This window comes from Lacerta agilis, chromosome 3, assembly GCF_009819535.1.
Source record: "Lacerta agilis isolate rLacAgi1 chromosome 3, rLacAgi1.pri, whole genome shotgun sequence".
Classification (NCBI taxonomy): domain Eukaryota; kingdom Metazoa; phylum Chordata; class Lepidosauria; order Squamata; family Lacertidae; genus Lacerta; species Lacerta agilis.
Window position 1 is genome coordinate 87,593,843 of NC_046314.1, and position 23,887 is coordinate 87,617,729.

The 23,887-nt window shown below is 43.6% G+C and overlaps 1 protein-coding gene across 1 annotated transcript; it reads left to right on the top strand.

The window, feature by feature from the left end:
• Positions 1–791: 791 nt before the first annotated feature.
• Positions 792–21,041, top strand: EHD3 (EH domain containing 3). Its single transcript, XM_033144638.1, has 6 exons — positions 792–1,066; positions 8,376–8,552; positions 14,021–14,118; positions 16,659–17,071; positions 18,919–19,083; positions 20,081–21,041. Exons 1-6 carry the CDS (start codon positions 840–842, stop codon positions 20,606–20,608), a joined length of 1,608 nt encoding a protein of 535 aa, XP_033000529.1. The 5' UTR covers positions 792–839; the 3' UTR covers positions 20,609–21,041.
• Positions 21,042–23,887: the final 2,846 nt, after the last annotated feature.

Below are 23,887 nucleotides of genomic sequence, written 5' to 3' on the forward strand. Positions count from 1 at the left end.
GTATTTTCTTATGAGACTTCTAAAATCCTCGTTCTGCCCTCTAGCGGAGCAATGCGTTCTCCAGCTCCGCGCCTTTGGCGTTGGCGTTGGGTGTAGCTGAGTCCGCCACCAACAGCGGTGTTGCGTTCTATAGCTTTCTATCTCTAGGGTGACTTTTTGCTGGCGGCTGAGCGGCAAGTCTTTCCGGGAGAGCGGCCATAAAGCTATGAAAAATGCAGAGGTGACAAATCTGCGCAACCGATGAGGGCCGCTGCCGTCGCTCTCCCACTTCCAGCGGCGGGCTCCCTGCTTCCCGGTCGATTTCCATTTAAACAGCCAGCTGTTTTGAAGAGAGGCTGCTTGCTGCTATTGCTGCTGGCTGGTCCTGCGGCAGAAGAATTTATTCTTTGCAGATTAGCTCATCATCAGCCCTCGCCCTTCAACTGGAAAGCCTGCCGCAAGTGGAGCTCAGAACTCAATTGATTTAGCAAAGCATCCCCCTTTCTGGGCTTATTTTCAACAATCATAGAATTGGACGCAAGTAGACTTTAACTCAGCCTGCCCTTAGAGCTGCACGCTGCAGCTGTTTTTCTGCAATAGCTGCTCAGCGGCTGAAGAGCAACATAACGTGGAGAAATCGCACCTCCTTTTTTTCCTGGCTTGCTTTATATTATGCTCCTAGGCCAAGCAATGAAGCGATAAGGAGGAGAGAATACTGTCAATCGATTTAGCTCTGCACCTTGGAGATTTCCACTAGAGAGCTATCTATTTGATTTGATTTTTTAAAAACCACCTTCTTCCATTTAATGCAGATCAGGCAGGACAGAAACGATTGGTAGCATTTCTTGCTAAATTGCAAAATGTTCAGCTGGCTGGGTAATGACGACGGGCGAAGGAAGGACCCGGAGGTATATCAGACTGTGAGTGGAGGTCTTAAAAAACTATACAAAACCAAGCTTCTCCCTCTGGAAGAATACTACAAATTCCACGCTTTTCATTCACCTGCCTTGGAAGATGCGGACTTTGACAACAAGCCTATGGTCCTTCTTGTTGGGCAGTATTCCACCGGGAAGACCACCTTCATAAGGTAAAACGTGGTGGCTCTTTACCTTCCAGGTGGGAACACATTGTCACTAGGGTGTATTGTTAAAAGTGCATGTATCCCTATGTTCATCTTTCAGGATAAATATTTAGCTACTAATTGTTTTCTTTGTTTCTGGCTTGTGATTTTGAAGGTTATTATTCTTCCGGCTTGTGGTTTGATCACACTCCAAAAACACTAGCTCAAAGGAAAGTCTCACATGTCAGCTTCCAGACAACAAATCATTATGATTTGTTTGCGGGAGGTTAGAGGGTATTGGGTTCAAGTATTGGTTATCCCACACTTTTCCTATGCCTTTTCCAATCACTTTCCTTATTGCAAACAGTGGAGGAGCGGGGATGCAAACCTGGTTCACCAGATTACGAGACTACTGCTCTTAACCACTACACCATATTGGCTCCTTAGTTAGCAGCAGTCTTCCTTGTTAAAAATGTAGCCTATTCTGATGTAAAACTGTTTTACCCGGGGGTTAGTACCAAAATGGATTGTACATGGTTGATGTTTCATCACTGTCTTCTGCTTTTATACCAAACGGAATAGCAGACAGGTAATGGTCTCCTTTAAAGTCCTTCAGAATATTAAGCAGGACTTTAGAGATGCAATTAAAAGATGCATTATATAAAATCATAGAAGTTTAGAGTTGGATGGGACCCTGAGGATCAACTAGCCCAGGCCCCTGCAGTGAACCAGCAACCTTTGCATGATCAGCACCACACTAACCAACTGAGCTATCCAGTCCCAGATTAAATTTGGACCTGACAGATTGAAAACCTTTAGTAGCTATCCGTGATACCATAATGCTTTAAGCTGCATCTAAAGACAATTCGCTGAAGAGCCTCAGTTTAGTCTTCAATCTTCCTCCCTGACATCTTGAGCTATCTGCTTTAGATCAAGGTGAAGGGTCAAACGAAATTGTCAGCGTCACAACCAGTGGATGAGGTTGTAGAGGCATGGCCGGGAAGCTGTTTTTGGTATTCCTAGACGGGTTTGGAAACTGAAAAGGAAAAAGAGGCCTGCTGTGCTTAAGGTCAATGGAGTATATCTGTCTGGTTCCAGGGGAATCCAACTGCGTTTTCTCTGCAGATCCAAGAGATGGTCTCTTTTGCCAGCTCTCCCTTAAAAGCCTTCCTGCTGTGTACTCATTTTCTCACCCCAGGTTGTCTTCTCTGAGTTCCAAAGTGTGCAAACTGCCTGTGTGCAAACTGAACTCTCCAGTTGCACATTCCTTTTAAATTTAAGTGCATTACTATCTGCTAATGAGCACAATCCAAACTGTAGTTGAAGCAGTAGGCTTTATATATTGTTTGCACAGGGCAGAGAAGGCGAGAAGGGACAGTAGAGTCACAGCGCTCTGTATATTGTCATCCCTGCTTACTTGGCTATGAGTGATTGCAGAAGAAGAAGAAGAAGAAGAGAATAGCTTTGGCTTGAGTCCAAATAACAAATTTTCTTTTTATTTATTTGGCAAGATTTCTATACCACTTAATCAAAAGAAATCGCTAAGTGGCTTACATAAAAATTGTATTAACTATTCCTTTAAAAATAACCATAAAGTAGACTTTAAAAATACTGGGTTGTATCCAAAGAAAGTTATCCTATTACACAACAGGGTTTTTTTTTTTTTTTTTCCCCCCCCCCCCTGCCCCCCCCCCTGGGTGGTAAGATTCTCCTCCCCGCATGTTCCCCAAGTCTGTTCTTGGGGTTCCCCTAACTCTCCAGAACAAATTTTTTTTTTTGGGGGGGGGGTGCATGGGGGAAGAGGAAATGTCCTATTGCGCAGGTGGAAATCCTTGCACTAATGGGCCGATTTCGCTGGATACAATCCTTCAGACATCATAAAATTATCCAAGTATAGATGAAATCAGTAGGTTTTAAAAACAAATGCACCTAATGAAATTGCATGCCTGGGTAAGCTTGCTTAAGCAGAAAAGGGTTTTAGCAGATGTCAAAAGCAGTACAACCAAGGCACCTGCCTAATATCAATGCTATTAATAAAATAAACACAAACTGACTACTGCAGTGCTGGCTGCCCATGTGGGCTGTGTTAAAAAAAAAAACCTTCTCCTTTTATTTGCAGCTTAACCACTCTTTCCACCTTGGAGGTGATGTGCTCTTCTTCCTTGGAAATTGATGGCCATCTGCTGTGTATGATTTAGTTGAAACTCTTGCATTTCAGGGGGTTGGACTAGATGACCCTCAGGATCCCTTCCAGCTCTACAATTCTATGGTTCAATATCACCCACAAGTTTTGTTTTGTTTTCATTGTGCCATTCCTTTCACTGGGCATATCTACCCTAGAATCATAGAATTGTAGACTTGGAAAGGATTGCCTAACCCACTGCAATACTTAAAATGGTATAAAACTTAAAATAGCACAAAACCAATATGGCTGTCATGATTTCATTCAAAGTATCCTGGGAGTTGGAGTTTAGAGAGAGTGCTGTTAGAGATCTCTAGACACACACATCATTGAACTACCGATCTCAGGAGAGAAGAAATGACCACAAAAACCAGCCCAGGTTCTGGCCTGTGAAGTATCTATAGCAATAAAAATTGTGAACAGGCAGGCCAAATTAAACCAACATGTTCACGCAGGGCTGTCCAGAGTACTTCCTGGTCAGGTGTTAATGGGTGAGTTTCACTTGTTAAGACTGAAGGCTGTGGTCAAGGTTCTTGGATGGATGCAGGCATTGTGTGTTCTCAACCCTTGGCCCTCATGGCTAATAACATCTGGCAGGGACATAATTAATCTCTCTGAGAGAAGTGTCCCAGGCTGTGCAATTTTTCTTGATATTTTTCTCACCATGAACACCTCCCTTGTTCTTAGAATGGTGATGGTGCCCACCTGAGGGGTGCCGGAACTGAGTTCTGTCGAGTTCTGACTGAAAAAAGCCCTGGTCTCAGGCCACCTGAAAGCTACAGCAGTGATACTACTCCTTAAGAAACCCTTTTTGGACCCAGAACTAAAGGCCTGCTTGTTCCCCTTCCTGAACATTGCCCTTGAGAGTGTGGATCAACTCCAGACAGCCTTGAACAAGATGGATATTTTAGGTCTATATCAACCAGTAGTACCAGGGTTCATGCTGGTTTTGACACAAAAACTGCCTTGGTTGCCTAATATGATGACCTATGTCAGAAGATTCTCTTCAATCTCTCGGCCTCATGATTCCATCAACCATGGTATCTTTCTGTGGACACTGTCTGAATTGGGAGTAGGGGCTGTGAGTCCACTCCTACTTTGATGGTTTCAGGATGTTGTGCTTGTGGTGGGGGGAGATAATGGTTGGCCCCATGGTGTCTTCAAAAAGGGAGTTCCATAGTGTTCAGTTTTATTCCTTATGTTGTTTAATATCTACATGAAACCGCTGAGTGGGGTCACCTGGAGTTCTTGAGTGTGTTGCCATCAGTATGCTGATGACACACAACTCTACTTCTCTTCTCAGTCAGCCTAACCTCAGTAATGGACAGGATGAGAGCCAACAAACCCAAGCTCAATCTATATAAGACTAGGGTGCTATTGGTGGGAAGTTAATGCTGAAGATTTGAGCTGTCTTCAAGAGCAGCCCCACCTAGAACATACTGCAATAGTCTAACTGAAAAAGTTGCCAAGGTGCTTCTGTTTGACTTGACCAGGCTGAATATAGAAGGCACCACTGCTCTTTAAGCAACACAGAGAAGAATACCAACTTGCCAGCATGTGATTCTTCTACCAGTAGCGAATGCATCATGCTTCACTGATGTGTTGTTTGATGTCCTGGCACAGTCTGTTGCTCACAGCAACTTCCTTGTCTCTCTTCCTGACTCCGAATATAATAAAATCCTTGTTCTGCTGAGTTCTTGTTGCACCATTTCCTCGGCTCTCCTTGGGCAAATGTTGCTGGCTAGGTTTTGCTGCCGTTTGACCTAATGGCTCTCCGTTTTTCTTCTATACTTCATGCAACATCAGATTCTTCTGAAAAGTCCCAGTCAGAGCCAGACTAGATGTGGTGCTGTTCACATCATTTCAGCCTTGCGTGTACCCCACCCTCTTACAGACACACACTCCAGAGAGATGCCGTGTGTGGACCCAGATTAGCACTGTGCAAGACGGGTGGGGGCTGTTATTTGCAATGGGAAGAAAGCACCCATTGCCGATTAAAAAAACAATCCTTTCTGCTTGTTGCAAATAGTAGGATGTGGGGTGGGGGAGATTATTCACACTGGGCATGCAGCAGAAGCAAATGATTAAAGCCACACACCCTGTGCATCACAGTCCTGATCCAGCTCTGGCCCCCACCCCACAAACTATAACTATGCAAGACCACACAACATCAACATCACCACGTCTAGATTGGACTGTGTTCTGGCTAATTTGACTGTGGGCTGATTCGCCCGCACAAAGTGTTACGTTTATGTACATGCCACAAAAACAAATGCTTTGCTGTCGTACTCATGATGTGCAGGGAAGACACAAATCTCCACACGCTTGGACATGCAGTGGACAAGAGGTAAGGAGAGCCATGCCTAGCCAATGTCCACTTGGTGACTCAAATAGCAGATTTCCTTCTGTCCTTGTGGTTTATCACTGAACCATGGGCATTGGTTTCTAAAGCAATAGCCATCAGTGCAGAAGTGGAGTCAGGTCTGATGCTCCCAGACGGTGTTGAATCTTCTCATAATTTAGTGCTTTTCTTAATGAACAACTTGAAAAGAAGTTGCTACTAAGCGCAGCAGTGGCAACACCTTCTATTTCGTCAAGCCGCGTGTTTCCTGGAGCACGTCACCCCATTACTGTAATATTTTTATATATCCATCCATCACTGTCCACTAGTAAAAAAATGTAAATATAACAAAGAGGAAACAAAACGCAAACATTGCCAGCTAACACCAACAATACAAATATCCTAGCCGTCCTCATTTCATGATATTCAGCAGGATTCATTCACGTAACCAGCCCAGGGGAGAGACTCCATCAGGCAAGGCCTCCTTCCACCTGCCTTGCCCCACCCTCTAGTCTCTGCTTCTCAATTAGTAATATTATTTTATGTACTGTGGCTTGCCGTTGTTTTGTTGATTATAGTTTAGAAATTATTTATTGTAACTGTTAAGTGGATTTCTGTTTAACTTTTATATGTTGATATTATTTTATACTGTTCTAATGATTGTTGAATGTTACTTTTCATGTAGGTTGCTTATTTTGAAGTTATGTTTTATTACATTTTGGTATTGCATTAGATTGTTATAAGATGTACATTTTTTTGTTTCTTCAGCTTGTAAACCACCTTGAGTATTGTAAGATAGAAAGGCAGTATACAAATTAAAACTGATGATAATGAATCAGTGGAAACCCTGTGCAAGGACTTCTGTTTGTGCAATGGGGCTTTTCTCCCCTGCAACCCCCCCCCTCAAAAATAGCCTTGGGGGTGATCAGGAGAAGCACAGGTCAATAAGTCCACCTTGCAAACAGAATATTTGTAATGGTGTGATGCTGAATTCCACCTGTAGATTTTAGGCAGTATGTGTTCACATAGGTTAAAGAAATTTTTATAATAAGCAATTTTAAAAGAAAATTCTTGGGAAATTGAGTCTACGTGCCTCACGGAATGTTATGTCTCAGAGACGTGCTCCTTTTCCCCTATATGTAAAAACATTTGAATGAGGGGACAGTATCCTACAGTCCTAATGATCCCAGGGACTCTGGTTATCTGGAAAACTGGATAATTGGATGATGGGACTCTGGATTATTTAGCATCTGGCAAGAAATTAGACTAACATTGCCCTGCTTTGAATGGCTGTATCTATCAAACGTGCTGGGGGAAATTGGCAAAATAAAATAAAATAAGATGCTTTAAAAACCCAAGGGCTCTTAAAGCATGAGGATGCCCTCCCAATGGAGACCTGACCTTCTCGGTTGGTCCAGGAGGCAGACCACCAGATTCCCAGACCCCCTCTTCTGATTAATGCAAAGCATAAGTGGTTGGTGCTGGGAATAAGTATGGATAACTTCTCTATTTGAGCAGCCCTTAGGATTTCCAAGGCTCTTATCCTGACCTTCCCCCCCCCCCTGCTTTTTAAATCTATCCTCTTCCAGGGGACAAATAGCTCACAATAGAAAGCACTTCCAGGCAGCAGTCTGCTAACTTGTTAAATGCTGCTGAGTGTGGATGGAGAAGATGTTTCTTTAAGGGAGGCTTGCTGTGATGCTGAACCTTTGCTGTTGAAATGGCTCTGGGCCTCCTTTCTCCAGAGGTTTGGCAGAGCCTGTAGCTCTGACTGTCGCTTGCTTTGTGGTGGCCACTTAAAAAAATGTATCAGGTGATATTCCTAGCTGTCAGGATCCACATCCTGCTCCCCCTGGATTTTCTGCGTCTGCCAAAGCATGATAATGTTCAGTTTGCCTCATGACTGGAGCCAGCAGACAGGCTGTCCACACAGTTGCTGCCTGCCTCCATATATCACATGGCTTGCTTGTGATGTATGGGGATTGCTTATATACGATAGCCATTCCCAACCCTGCTCCTCCGAGTGTCCTCAGGAAGACACAGAAGTGAGTGATAGGGAAAAGCGTTATGTAATTGGTGGTTTATGGTTGTCTTTGGCAGGAAATATACTGAAAGGCTTTTATTATTTTTGGAAGATAACTCCCCTGATTCTTCAAACACAAGAGGCTTTGCAGGTTCACAGTGGAGCAGGCCACAGCACAGTAGCTCAGTTGGCAGAGCAGGAGACTCTTAATCTCAGGGTCGTGGGTTTGAGCCCCACATTGGGCAAAAGATTCCTGCATTGCAGAGGGTTGGACTAGATGACCCTTGTGTCCCCTTTATACTCTATGACTTTATGAACATCTGATAGGTCTTGCCTCCCCCTTAGGTTCCCAGGGAGATTCCCCAAGTCATACTTTTGGGTCTAGCACAGAGCAAGACAAGCCTCTGTGTCTCCAGCTTCCACCATCAGCCAAAAATGTCTCCCACACAGTCCTCCTTTGGCCTAATATTTTCCATCCAACCAGGTGAGGTGGGAAAAAGAAACTGGTCTTACTGGTTCCGCAGCCCCTTCTACTAGATGCTAAGTTTCCCTTGATACAAAAATCGCAGCCCTGGAATGGACCCACAGATATCCTGCAGACTGACACACCTCCCCGCCCCAACCCTATAACAAAAATGAAATAGTTTTAATACCACAAATCTGGTGCTGTCCAACAATTCTGAAGGAATCTAGCTCCACACCTGCAACCACTAACAAGCCTCTGAGCATTCTATATCTCCACATCTAAGCTGAAACAATGACACATCCTGTGCTTCTTGTTTATTTCTAGGTACCTTCTTGAACAAGATTTCCCTGGGATGAGGATTGGGCCAGAACCTACAACTGACTCCTTCATTGCTGTGATGCAGGGCGATGCAGAGGGCATCATTCCTGGAAATGCCTTGGTAGTGGATCCCAAAAAACCCTTCAGGAAACTTAATGCCTTTGGCAATGCCTTCCTGAACAGGTCAGTGTGACATCAAGCTGCTTTGCAATGCTACTGTCATGACAGAAAGATATTGGGCTTGAATTGGATAAAATTTGGGTGCTGTGGATAAAAATGCACTCTGTACCCGGGGACCCCAGTGTCTGAAGTAACCTGTAATCTATCTACTTCTAAGTAAACTTCAGAGATCCTCTTTCTTGCTGGATTTTGTACCTAATCCTGTCTTCGGTGTGGAGCCAATACAGCAGGAATTCTCCACTAGTCAGTTGTTTGATTTTCAAAGTTTATATAGCAGTCTGCTCTTTGCTGCAGCTTACTCTTCATTTGCCTCTGAGCTCGTATGCATTATTAAATACGGCGGCAACCCAAAAACAAAACAAAACAGCACTGATGTCACTGTGCGCGCTATTGGTAAAATGCTGCACAAGTCTCGTAATGCAATTGCTGCACAGCTTGCTGTGTTTTTATCAATGAACATTGAAGTGGGAGCGGGACAGGAGAAAACAGGGGGGGGCTGGAAGCTGTGACACATCGTCTGCTTTGGTTCTTGAGATTAATTTAAAACTCTTCGTAATAATTAAAGTATTCTGAAGGAGTGAGACACAGGCCAAAGTGAATGAGAGAAACGACAATAACAAAGTAGGGGGGAATTCTTATTGTCACTATTTAGCCTGGCCCTCCAGTACAAGAAAAAAAAATTGCAAACTACAATGGAATGTGGTTCTATCTATGCAATGCAGACTACAGAGGACAATTTGCTGAGCTTGTAGCTTGGAAAAGATGGCTGCAAGTGAGAGTAGCCACTTGTTTTGAGGGGGGGCAATGCCCACTTGACCAAAAGAGAAGCACCTCCTGGGTCAAAATATCCCCTAACAGCTGTAAAATGTATAAGTAGTCAGGTTAAGGCTTATTGGGAAATGATATACAGTGAAATGAAAAGGATGTTTAAAATAACGTTTGTTAAAAAAAAAATCAGAAGCCTTTTTGGGGAAATTATAGGGATAGAACTACCTAAATTGTATAGAAATTTATTCCATGTATGCAACTACAGCGGCAAGATTGTAACTTGCCCCAAAATGGAAAGAAGGAAGTCCCAGCAAAGGAAGAATAGATACAAAAACTTATGGAATATGCAGAAATGGTAAACTTACCAGAAGAATAAGAAATCAAGATAACAACTCTCTCTTCTCATGAGGTGGCCAAAATACTGGAGCCTCAACTTCAGGATCTGTCCTTCCAGGGACCACTCGGGGCTGATTTTTTTTAAGGATGCATAAGTTTGATCTTCTTGCAGTCCATGGGACTCTCAAGAGTCTCCTCCAGCACCATAATTCAAAAGCATCAATTCTTCGGCGATCAGTCTTCTTTATGGTCCAGCTCTCACTTCCATACATCACTACTGGGAAAACCCAGTAGTAGGACAGGGAACATGTGGCTAATGGCCATGGCGGTCATGTTCTGCCTCCATTGCGGGAGGTAGCATTGCCGCTGTGACTCACAAGTGGAAAAAGTGCTGCTGTATTGAAGTCCTGCTCCTGGGCTTCCCATAGGCATCTGGTTGGCCACTGTGAGAATGGGATGCTGGGCTGGCCCAGATGGGTCTTGCCCTGATCCAGCAAGACTCTTCTTATGTTTGCTGCCAGGGTCTCCACCTCTTTGCAACCGAAACATCTTTTTATAAAGCGGAGAGGCAACAAACTGAGATTGGAAACTATGGTCCTAAGCGGGCTAGTAGACGCAGCTTCCTGCTGGGGAGCATGGGAATCGAACAGAGAGGCAGACCTACCGTAGATTTCTGTGTGTAAGATGCCCCTATGTATAAGACACCCCCTATTTGGGGGGACTCGAATTTAAGAAAATGGGGGGATTGCCCAGGGTTGTCGAGCTTTTTTTGGGGGGGGGGGGTTGCCAAAAAATCGCACACCTCGCATGTGACACAAATTCCACCTATCGTATGTCTCCTCGCCAGCAGAAGCTGCCAGTCATCCGCCCAGTTGCCGCAGCGTCAGCCAATCAGTGCCAACCATTGACGAAGCAACCAATAACATGCCCAATAGCCGCTGACAGCTACAGCAGCAACCAATCAAACGTCCACCCTCTGCACTATCCATGTATAAGACTACCCCAAGTTTTTAGCATAATTTTTACAGAAAGAAACCAAGTCTTATACAGAGAAAAGTACGGTAAATAGAATTCTGTGCTATCTGGATGCTGGTCTACATGGTCCTTCTTATCGTCAAAGTAAAATATCAACAAATGGCCATGCTGCAATTAAGATGGTATTCTGCAAAGTTTCTGCCCCAAAAGTTCCCTTTTTGCTGCATTCACCCAGCTCGTCCTGCTCTTTGCTGGGGAAATGAGTTAAACTGCGCAACGTGAGTCATGTCTTGAATACTCTAATATGCATTACTCTAGTGGTTTAAGAAGAAGGAAGAACCTTTGGCAGACGGTGGATTCTGGATGATTTAACGAGTTCCCTCCCCCAACCCCAACCCCACCCCGGTCTTTAAGATGTATGGTATGCGGAACAAGCAGCCAGATTAGAAATGGCGAAAATGTTTTTCCTGTTCCCTAGAAATTTGTGCACATTGTTCTTGAAAGTTCACGTTCCTTCTTGCCTGACAGAGCAGAACGGAATGGAAGAACAAAAGCCTTTGGATGCAAGCAGCAGCTGTAGCTGTAACTGGTTCTATGCTGTTTTTATTGTAATTATTTGTATGGTTTGTAATAGATCATATGTATGTATGTATGTATGTATGTATGTATGTATGTAGTTTTAATTCTATCAATGCTTACTTGTTTTCTAATGATTGTTTCCCCCCTTATGTTTCTTATTTTTGGCCTTAGTCTCATCAGGGGGAGAGGGGAGGGTACAAATAAATACTTATATACTTGAGTATAAGCCTAGTTTTTCAGCACATTTTTTGTGCTGAAAAATCTGCCCTCGGCTTATACTTGAGTGAGGCGGGCAGCGGGAAAGAAGCCCTTTCTCTCCGCTTGTGCCGCCACCCTCTCTCCACAGTCAACCATTCCTTAAGAAGCGTACAAGAACGGCGGTTCTTTGCTCTCCCCAGGCAGCTTGTTCCATTCCTGAACTGCTCGCATAAATGCAAACTTGGCAAAGGAGGAAGAGGAAGGAGCAGCCCAAAGGGCTGCTTTTGGGCTGCTCGTTCCTCCTCCTCCTCCACAGCGGCAAAGGTAAACCGGCTTATACTCGAGTCAATAAGCTTTCCTGGGTTTTTGTAGGAAAATTAGGTGCCTCGGTTTATATTCAGGTCGGCTTATACTCGGGTATATGCGGTATATCATAATAACTTGCCCTCCTCCAATCTCACCAGAGATTGTGGGACTCACACCTCTCCTTCATCCATAATCACTGAGCACACTAACTGGGGCTTCTGAGAGTTGTAGTCCAATAGCAGCTGGAGGGCACCCAGTTGAGGATGGCAAATGGCAACATGCTCCTACAGACATGCATGGCCACTCTTTCCTTTCCCCGTGACTCAGCCTCTCTCACCTCTGTTCTACCTTCTGAATGTACGGTAGCCTCCGCAGTTCCTATTTCTGTTCACCCAGTTGTGGAGATGATTGAAGTAAGCCCGCTGCAGATCAAGGCTAAGACTATGGGGTTGCGGCGCTCATCTTGCTTCAGGCCAAGGGAGCTGGCGTTTGTCCACAAAAGGCTTTCCGGATCATGTGGTCAGCATGACTAAACTGCTACTGCCGCACAGAAGACCGTGACAGAAACCAGAGTGCACGGAAACACCGTTTACCTTCCCGCCGCAGCGGTACCTATTTATCTACTTGCACTGGCGTGCTTTCGAACTGCTAGGTTGGCAGGAGCTGGGACAGAGCGATGGGAGCTCACCCTGTTGTGGGGATTCAAACCGCCGACCAACCAGTCGGCATGCCCAAGAGACTCAGTGGTTTAGAGCACAGCGCCACCCACGTCCCTAGATCAAGGGATAGTTTTATGCTGCAGTGTTGAAATTGTAGTACTGTTTGTCTTCTGATTCGTCAGTAATGAATAGATCGGGGTGGTGCATACAATTGTGATAGAATGAAGGTAGGTGATGAACAGGACTGCATGCCACTCAACGTGGGAAGATGGGTTTTGAAAGAAGATGCTTTGTTTGTTCATGCAAAGAGATTTATGTCTAATATGATTCAAATAGCTAGAATGGAGAACTTGAATACCTCACTAAGGATTGCGCCAGAAATACACATACGTGCTTGAAACACGATGTAAATTTATATCTTTTAATGTTGCACTTTGTGCATATGAGGCTTCATATCCCAAACACTTGCTGGCTGCTGCTTCCAGAAATCCTAGCTTTTTTCCTCTAGCTCTTAAAAAAAAGAAAGAAAACATACTACAGTACCGGTAAATTTTAAAATCTTGATATATTTTCATATTGTGGTGACCTCCTAAAGAATCTTCATTATATTTTTCTCTGCACTATTAAATAATGAGGAACTCGTGCTTAGCATTCTATAATCTGGATGGCATGGACTGATCTCTTCTTCTGTCAGTTTGGCAGCTCCTGCCTGGATGCAGGGGCCTGGGGGAGTGGACCCTCTTCTGCCCTTGCATTTGCACATAAATCTGAAGACTGACACGCAACATTTAGCATGAATAAGCATTCTATTCCTACACTTCAAAAATGTAGGATTGTGAATAAAGAGCTGATCCCCAATCTGGATTTTGACAGACATTTTATAATAATTTATTATTTGTACCCCACCCATCTGTCTGAGTTTCCCCGGCCACTCTGGGCGGCTTCCAACAAATATTAAAATTCAGTAAAATGTCACAGATTAAAAACTTCCCTAAACAGGGCTTCCTTCAGGTATTTTCTAAATGTCAGGTAGTTGTTTATCTCTTTGACCTCTGATGGGAAGGCGTTCCACAGGGCGGGTGCCACTACCGAGAAGGCCCTCTGCCTGGTTCCCTGTAGCTTTGCTTCTCGCAGTGAGGGAACTTCCAGAAGGCCCTCAGTGCTGGATCTCAGTGTCCGGGCTGAACGATGGGGGTGGAGACGCTCCTTTAGGTATACAGGACTGAGGCCGTTTAGGGCTTTAAAGGTCAGCACCAGCACTTTGAATTGTGCTCGGAAACATACTGGGAGCCAATGTAGATCACTCAGGACCGGTGATATGTGGTCACAGCCACCACTCCCAGTCACCAGTCTAGCTGCCGCATTCTGGATTAATTGCAGTTTCCGGGTCACCTTCAAAGGTAGCCCCACGTAGAGCGCATTGCAGTAGTCCAAGCGGGAGATAACTAGAGCATGCACCACTCTGGTAGACTCTTGTTTTTTATTTATTTATGTGTGTGTTTATATGCCATGAAATGCCAAAGTTGGCATTTAAGCAATCATAGTTAAAATTCAAATTGTTAAGATCCGTTTTCTCCCCACTCCGCCCAATTATTGTACTTGCTGTAACGTTTTATTGTGTTTTTCTCCTCCCTTCACCCCTCTCCTTAGATTTATGTGTGCTCAGCTGCCAAATCCTGTATTGGAGAGTATCAGTATTATTGATACACCAGGGATCCTTTCAGGGGAGAAACAAAGAATTAGCCGAGGTAAGGTAAAGGTGAAACTTCTTATTTTGGAGGGGGTGGATTAACATAGGTGCTACTCTTTTGGTTTCAGCTGATGTCTTGTTTCAAAATGCTCAAGTCAAGTTGGTGGCCTTACAATACTGTCCATTTGATCACTGATTTGGAATGTTCTAGAAAGCTTTAAAATGGATCTCAGAGGGGAAATCGGGACGGAGTTTATGCATCTCCTAGGTAAAATTTGACTGCACCACTGTAGCAGAAGGAAATACCTCATGTTGTGATTGCTTTCCGCAATATGAAAAATCCTCAACACAGAGAAAAGTCATGCACTGTTGAGGGGAAAGAGTCTTAACCTCACTCGGGGTAGACAATGTGGTGCCCTTAGATGTTGCTGGACTACAACTCCCATCATCCTTGACCATTGGCCAAGCTAGATGGGGGTGATGGGAGTTGTAGTCCAACAACACCTGGAACCTTATACTTCATTTCTGTGTGTAGGCATGTTTTTCAAAATGGGAGATCATTCAGACTTGAGATGCTTCCCCCTCAGGCCCAGTAGTCTGGAACCTGCACCAATTAACTTCTATGGATATGTCCATTGTATGTTACAAGCTTAAAGTAAGTGTGTGTGGTTATTATTTTGTTTGATTCATATCATTTTCTTCTTTCAGTTCTCCTGAGTTTGTTTGCCATGTTAAAAAATAACCAGAAATAAAATCTTTTCTATAAATTTCTGCACAAATATTTGCTCAACTATAAATCAGCTTTTATTGGGACTAGAGGACCTTTGTGGTCCCTTCCAACTCTACAGTTCTATGAGTCTAGGAAATAGCTGTTGTCCTTTTGGGACACCAGGCCTGTTTGCTTAGGCCATTATTCCTTCAAGCGTCTTCTAGATGGGCTGTTTGTTATCCAGATTTCCATTGTCCAGGTTTCTTCATTTAACAAGTGTCTGATTTCATTTTCTCCAGCCAAAGAAATGGGTTATAGCGGTCTGCACAGATGCCCATATGGAGGTATTTACACCAGAGCAGCCATCTGCTTTCTATAGCCTTGGCTATTTTGTTCATAAAGCGAAATGCTTTGAAAAGAGCAATGAGCTATTCAGGCATGTAGCAAACTAATCCTCACCATACGCACTGCACCGGGGTCTTTTAAACAGGGTTGTCGTTACTAAATATTTGGGATTGTGGGTCTGGCTTCAGTCTAGTCAAAGAAAACGTAGGGTTGATCTAGAAGGTAAAATCGCCAAGTGGTCCAGGCCTGTCTAACTAAAACGGTTGAATTCTTCAACTTCATTAGCCCCACAACACCCTGTGGTTGTTTAATAGCAATCCAAGCATGCTTAAGTTCTCACTATTGCACATTTGGATTGCTCTTGAAAATTTTGGCCTGCTGAGATACTGTACTTTCCTTAATGGGATCTGAAAATTTGATTGTGTGCATTAAACGAAAGCAGAGACTTTAGTCGCAAGACTTGGTTGAAGTAGAGAGCCAGCGTGGCTAGAGTATTGGACTAGAACCTGGGAGACCTGAGTTCAAATCCCTACACAGCCTTGAAGCTCACTGGGTGACCTTGGGCCAGTCACCGTCTCTTAGTTTAATTTAGCTCACAAGATTGTTGTGAGGATAAAATGGGGAGGGGGGAGGACCATGTATGCCACCTTGAGCTCCTTTGAGGAAAGGAGGGGATATAAGTTTAATGATGAAATCAAATAAAGACTTTTCACCAAATTTGGAGTCGTCAGCTTCTGATATTGAGTGGCTTACATAACGTGCAGATTAAGGCTTCCTGGTATGTTAACAGGAAGTGAGGGGAAATGGTCAGGCCTTCTGGCCTAGTGTAACCTAGGCAACTGTTGCCACACCTGTGCCACACTCCTAGATAAAGCCATAATTTTAACAGCAGCGACTCACTTGCAGCTTCTTACTATCACGGCATTGGAGAGCTTGTTTCTAACTGTTAATTTAAAACGTGATGCTAGGACCTTTAAAATGTAGCCTTGGGCTATGGTTACACCCACAGTATATGTTTAAAGCGTGTAGCTTTCCCCCCAAAGAATTCTGGGAACAGTAGTTTGTTAAGGGGGCTTAAAGAGGAGAAACTATCCCGTTCAGCGTAGCTGCCAAAATAGAAGTGAAGAGCCTCTGGTCTTGGCTAAAGCCCTGGGATAGCTCAGCCAGTAGAGCATAAGACTCTTAATCTCAGGGTTATGGGTTCGAGCCCCATGTTAGGGAAAAGATTGCTGCATTGCACAGGGTTGGCCTAGATGACCCCCATGGTCCCTTCCAATTCTACAGTTCTATGATTTAAGTAAAGTGATGGACCAGTTAGTGTCCACCATTTGCCTATCTATCCCCAGGTTTTGGAATAACTATGATTCTAGCTGTAAACTATGTTACCAGATCTGCACCACCTTGCAAGATTATATTAAATAACTGAATGTGGCCCCCAGAGAGCTGCTCAGAAAGGAATGCGGCCCTCAGACTGCAGAAGGTTCCCCACCTCTGCCATACGGCCTTGTCTCTTTTCTTATGGGGATGTCTTCTTTCCCCAAAAGGTTATGACTTCGCTGCTGTTCTTGAGTGGTTTGCCGAGCGGGTGGACCGCATCATTCTCCTCTTCGACGCCCACAAGCTAGACATCTCAGACGAGTTCTCGGAAGTCATCAAAGCCCTGAAGAACCATGAAGATAAAATGAGGGTCGTGCTCAACAAAGCAGACCAGATCGAGACCCAACAGCTTATGAGGGTTTATGGCGCTCTCATGTGGTCTCTGGGGAAGATTGTCAACACGCCTGAGGTAGTCAGGGTCTATATTGGTTCCTTCTGGTCCCACCAGTTGCTCATCCCAGATAACCGCAAGCTTTTTGAGGCAGAGGAGCAAGATCTCTTCAAAGATATCCAAAGTTTGCCCCGCAACGCTGCTCTTCGGAAACTGAATGATCTCATTAAACGGGCACGGCTAGCCAAGGTGAGTCTCTCCAAGTGGCTCTGCCCGGGTTTTACATTTTGATTTCTTTTTTATTATTATTTCAAAACATCTTTATTGAAAGTTCAAAAAGTGCATAACTATATGTGCACCAGACATGGTGAGATGCAAACAAAAAAGAGAAAGAGAAACAGAACCCGTGCAGAAGGGAAAACAAAGGGGGGAGGGGGGAAACCCAAAATGGTATATTTTACAAGGGTGTTATTGTACTTCACCAAATCTTAACCTATTACAGTATTTGTAAGAATGGATTCCAAATGTCATTTAATTTGCCCATGGCAAGTCTGCGTTTATATGAAAGTTGTTCATATGTTGTGAGTTTGTATAAGTCTTCAATCCATTCTTAGAAGGGAGCCGCATTTTTATTTTTCCAGTTCATCAGTATCAGTCTTTTTGCTGTGGTAAGGGTATGGAGAGTCCACTCATATTGTCCTTTTGTAAGGTTCCATGTGCTGAGCATATAATTCATTGGATATAATTCATGGATATTTTGCTCTGTAAATGTAAGGTTGTTCCGTACAGTTCTGTTGATGGTTTCAGTTACCTTCTGCCAAAAATCTTTCAATGTAGGACAGTGAAAAAAACACATGTTTTAGAGAAGCATTGTCCCTGTTGCATCAACAGTTAGATACCTCAGATAGCCCTTTTTTAAACAAACGTAATGGGGTCCAGTATATTCTAAATATTCTTTTTTGTTGTATGAGCCTCAATTTAAGATCCAGAGACACCCTTGCTATAGCAGTTAAAACAGTTTCCCACTGTGTGGTCGAAATTGAGATTTCTAATTCTTTTTGATTTCTTGAGGTACTTTGGTATTTGGACACAGAAGAAAGTTTTCTATAGGGAGGCTGGCAGAAAGTTCATCCCCGTCACGGAGGAATTAGCAATGAAGAAATCAGTCCCAAAACTGCACAGAAATCGAAATCTAGAAATCCTCTGCATGCCATTATTGCGCAAGCGTGGATGACGAAACAGGCCCATGGGGTGGATTTATAGTTAAACTGGAGCTAGATCCTGGGCATAACTAGATTAGGTCAGTTCAAAGCATGGCATGAGATGCACAAGCAACTCCAGCACAATGCCCACTTAATACCCTGGAAAAAAAGAACCACTGTTCATAGTCATTGGTCTTCCCTTGTAGCAATAGTAATAATACTGCTGTAGTAGTACCCAATGAAAAGTGAATTAAGATCAGACTGGGATCCTATGCAGAATTATGGATTTGAAAGTGAGAATCTTGGGGGCCTCAATTATATCATCGAGGGCAGTTTATCCCTGTCTGAGCCACTGAGAAGTACTGCGAATGGAGCCAGGATGTTGGGTGATCCTATGAAATTGCAGTGGGGATTTTACTAGGCTGGGCGGGTTTTCTTCGCGTTCAGAATCTGAGAAAGTGTGACTGGCAGACCCAATGCATTTCCACAGCAGAATGGAGGTTCGAATCCAGACCACCACATCAGTCTCTGACATTATCAACGATTTCATGGCGACTCTCACAATGGTTGGTTGGTTGGCTAGTTGGTCGTTGTTCATTGTTGATACATACTTAATGGTTCAGCCATGAATCTCCCAGTGTTGCTTTGGGCACATCACAGCCTCTGAGCCCAAGCAACCCTCAGAGTCATAGTGAGAATGAATGAGGCAGAAAAACTCTAAAGCGGTTTGTAACTGTAGAATGCTGTAGGAAAGGAGAAGGGAGAAGAAAATGGGAATGAAGCGCAGATGATCCGTTGGGAGGGTACGCATGAGCATTATATGTTAGCTGTGTTCTGGTGACCCCATTGTTGCAAACATATAAAATATGTATCCACCCCCTGAAATGCCCTTAGGTTCATGCGTACATCATTAGCTCACTTAAGAAGGAAATGCCGTCGGTGTTTGGCAAAGACAATAAGAAGAAAGAACTCGTGAACAATTTGAGGGAGATCTATGGACGGATCGTACAGGAGCATCAGATTTCGCCAGGAGACTTTCCTAATCTGAAGAAGATGCAGGTGAGGGCCAGAAACAATAGAATCCAAGAACCATGGTAGAATCTGCTCCATTTCAATTGCACTGAATAGGTTTGGAGCAAAGATGAACACTGCTGCTGCGTCTGTTGCAGAGGCATACCTAGAGTCCCTTGCACCCTTGGAAAGGAGCTGTATTGGCACATGCGCGCGCACACACACAAAAAAATCACCTTTGAGCCACAGTGCAAGAAGGGCTGGAAGCTATTTTCATGTTTGATCTTGCCACAATAGCAGTGGCACATCACCACACACAGACATATCATACACTCCATAGTTTGATAAGTGATTTTGGTGTGCCCACAGTGGGAGCAGGTTTCACCAATCTCTGCTCTGTTGGGACATTTTGGTTCAAACGGAATGTTTTAACCTGAAAGACAACCTAGTTTTTTGTTTAGAATATTATTGTGAGGGGGAAGACCTGCTGTGCTTCTAAAATCCAGAATGACAGACATCTTTGTCGTCAAAATGTAAGTGTCCCATGGCGCCCGAAAGACAGCACACACAATGCAGGATAAGCTTTTGTTGGCCAGATCTCACTTTGTCAAACGCATGAGGTGGTCTTCTAAGTAGGCAGATTTATATAGTGTGAGGCTAACAATAGCAATAGGCTTGGATTAGTTTATTACTTTTCCTCCACTTTCCCACAAAGTTGTTCACAGTGGCTTACAGAATAGACGATTGCAAACATTGAAGCAGTATAAAAATAGAAATGAGCACAGATCTATAAATAGCAATCATCAGCAAACAAAATTGAAAGGATCACAATGTTAGAATCAAAAGCGGTAAAAAGCCAAGGTCAGTAGCATTTTAAAACAAACACGGCTGACTGAAATATAAAAGTATTCAATAAGCAGCTGATAGTATATGAAGAAGGGATCTGCCTGGATTGTTGTAGCCATCTCTCTTATATTGAATGGTACAATGAACAATACAACAGTCCTCACACACACCCCACTTCTGTTTGTGATGTTCTTTTCAGGAGCAGCTGCAAGCTCAGGATTTCAGCAAGTTCCAGCCCCTAAAGACCAAGTTGCTGGATGCAGTAGAGGATATGCTGACCAATGACATTGCACAGCTCATGGTCCTGGTGCGTCAGGAGGAGTCCCGGAGGCCTGCTCAGATGGTGAAAGGGGGAGCCTTTGAAGGCACCCTCCACGGCCCATTTGGCCATGGCTATGGGGAAGGGGCAGCAGAAGGAATTGATGATGCAGATTGGGTGGTGGCCAGAGATAAGCCCCTGTACGACGAGATCTTCTACACGCTGTCGCCCATTGATGGGAAAATAACAGGGGCCAATGCCAAAAGGGAGATGGTGAAGTCCAAGCTGCCCAACTCAGTGCTGGGCAAGATATGGAAACTCTCTGATATCGATGACGATGGGATGCTGGACGATGAGGAATTTGCTTTGGCGAATCATCTTATAAAAGTGAAGCTGGAAGGTCATGAGCTTCCCGGGAATCTCCCATCCCATCTCATCCCCCCATCTAAGAGGAAACTAGCTGGGTGAGAAACCACCAGAAAGAAAATTGGGAACAGGGAAGGGAAGGGAAGGGAAGGGAAGGGAAGGGAAGGGAAGGGAATATACCAAAGTTGTGCCTGCAGTGATGCTAGGTCACCTTTTGGCTTAGAGCTGTTTTCAGATGTGAAGAGGAAACTGATGTGAAGCAAAGCCCCAGTACTTTCTCATGATGAGATGCAACTAGTTCTGTCCTAGTATCTTCCAGGCTTCCAGGTATTTGTTGATAAGAACTGATACAGATTGAAGGTGCAGAGTTGGCTGGGATCTGGAGAGCTTTGTGATAGTTTCTGTCACTGTTCAGTCAAGCAATGTCTGAAATTCCTGTTGCATATATCCCTGATGCTTTAGAAAAACATTCCAATCCCTGATGGACCCCAAAACTCTGGATGGGAGTTGTGCTTAATTATTTTTGTGAAATAGTCTTTACTTTCTGTTCAGCCTTCCTATCTGTTGTGCCTTTAAAAAATAATAATTATTGAGTACAGGAAGCCTACAATTTACGAGGCGGTTTCTTTCTGGGGATTGCGCCTAAAGCGAAAATCATGTATAGTCAAGACACAATGGGTTCAACGGCAAGTGGGATTGCCAAAGTCTCCCCCCCCCCCCCATATACCTGCCCCCTTTCCATGCCCTATTTAATGTTGTTGTTGTTGTAGTATTGCCAACCACTTAAAGCTGAATGTGCACAGGTTAAATGCATGTATGTTGTGGGCTTACTGCACACATTTGTCTGCAGAATATCTCTGGAGAACCAGTCCTCAGGAAAATCACCCCTCGGCACCTGCATTTTCTTATAGGTTCTTGGTGAGAAACCTGCACTGAAAATGCGACATCTTTCCAATGCTTTGAAAATGTTAGGTTCAAACTGAGAGCCTTGAATCCTTTTCTAGTTAACGGGGTGCCAGGTTGTAAGTCTGTGCTGCTGTGCTTCTATGACTTTAGTCTGAGAACAGTGGTGCAGCTGGGAGAATGGGGTAGAAAGAGTGAGAGGGTAGGAGTTCAAGTTCGTCCCTTGAGAGGAAATGGTGGCAAGAGCAGAGGCAGGGGATCAAGGTTTTTGACAAGGGGAGAGCAACTCTTCCTGGCATTTCCTATCCCTAAAGCGGGACAGTGCATTTCACGTCTCTTTGAATTATGGTCAAGCGTGGTTTTGGACTAATATCGTTTAGTGTGTTTACATTCCATCACAGATATGGATGTTACAACAGAAACGACAAATCTCTACTCTTCCATTGTCTGTTCAGCCCACGTAAGACTTCTGTCCCCAGAGCTCCCATTGGCACATCAGTCAGAGGACAGTGATCTTGCTGTTGCTTGTGGGCTTCCCATGGGTATCTGGTTGGCCACTGAACCAGAATGCAATGAATGCTGCATTACACAGAGCTTTCATCTGATCTCCCTCTTCTTCCCACCTGCAACCTTCATCTTTGACTTAACCCTAGGATAAGTATTCTGAACCTTGTCCAGACAGAATAACCAAGGTATTTTCTGCAGCTCTTTCTCAGCCTTATTTCAAATCATCCCTTTTTCTCCACCCCATTATTTAGTTGGTGTCTGGGTAGAGGTTCGAGTCTATGTGGGTTTTGTTGATTTATACCTGCGCTGATATTCTATAGACAAACAAGATTCTCTTCATAGCCCTTGCTTTGTGTGCCTCCCCAGTTGAGATGAGGTGAGGGATACTAAGCAGAGGACCTTCTTGCTGGTGCCTTCTCTATGGTCTTTCCATTGTCAAGTGAAACTTATTCACCCGTGACTTTAAACAACTAGCTTTTTAAAGCAACTAAAATCTGGGCTTTGATTTTGCGGCCTGTGTTTTAATTTTATCCAGCTGTTTGTTGAATGGTTGCATTTCTCTCTGACAAAAGTGAAAGTTCCTTGCTGCATTTTATTGTTTTCATTGATTGCATTGTATGTCAATATTGTATTTTAGGCTTTGTCCTGTAAGCCACCCAGGGGAGATGTGTTGATAGTTGGCTATATAACTATAATAAAATTAACAATAAATATTCAGTGTGTAAAAACAACCTTATTGCAATGCATTTATCGCGACTTACGTTTGTGCATTCATGCTGATCACAGTCTTATTCTCCACTATGGTGAGATGTATTCTGTATTTAAATTGAGAAATAAATTTGTATCTGTGCCCTATAAATAAGCAGTTGCAGTTTGTATACAGATCTGTGTCCTCTTTTTCGGCAGTGCCTAAGTGGTAGCTCTAAAGTGTGAACTGGATAAATTTGGGGCAATCTTTTGTGCCCCATTTCCCACTGTGTGCCATGCTACTAAACTGCAAAAGTCTGCAAGCTAGCCAGAACACCGCCTGATTTTGCCTGTAAAATCAGTGAATTCCACCTTTCCATTTACAGGTAGGTAGCTATGTTGGTCTGCCATAGTCAAAACAAAATAAAAAAATAAAAAAATCATTCCAGTAGCACCTTAGAGACCAACTAAGTTTGTTCCTGGTATGAGCTTTTTTTAAAAAAAAAAATTGTTCCACCTTTCCATGTAAGCTTCTTTGGTGAATCTTCCATTTTTAGCCAGAAAGTATGAAGCTCAGTGTGAGGTTCTGAGTCTTCTGGAGGTAATTTCAGCAGGCAAGCCTTTCCTTTCCTTGTTCTTGAATGTAAGAATTGTTTCCATCAAAATCTTCACATACTGAAGCTAATGTTTAAAAACACAAATAGACATGCCTGTAGGAGAGGAAATGGGCAATACCTCTTTTAGACAATCCACAATTTTTGATGCTTGGGCATCCACAGCTTTTAAAAAGTATCATGGTTTGAGCACCCTTTGGTGGAAATATAAGGGTGCAATGGGGAACTGAAAGTGATTGAAGCATCTTCCCCTTCTTCTTTTTAGCTGGGGTTATCAATCTGTTGCATTTAAAATAGTTTTTATTGTATTGTAAGCCGCCTTGCAAAGGTATTAACCCTGAATGGTGGCTAAAAATGCTTTATTAGAAACAATAACAAATATTCTGCAGAAGAAAAAAACCGGAGAGCCATTCACATCTGTTCATAGGCTTTATTACAAGCATGTATTAAGAGGATAAACGGCTCCATTTAGATTAAGATGTCAGCCTTGGCCATTCCCCACAGACACCTGAAGCTGTTTGCAGTTTCCCATGTTATATGTTGGAAGCACAGCTATGATTTGGGTCTCTTTGATCAGTCCCAGTTTTCCCTGAGAGTCAGATAAGCAGGCAATGCCCACGAATGTGCAAACAGTACTTTAACCTGACCCTCTTGCTTCATCCCAGAGTAA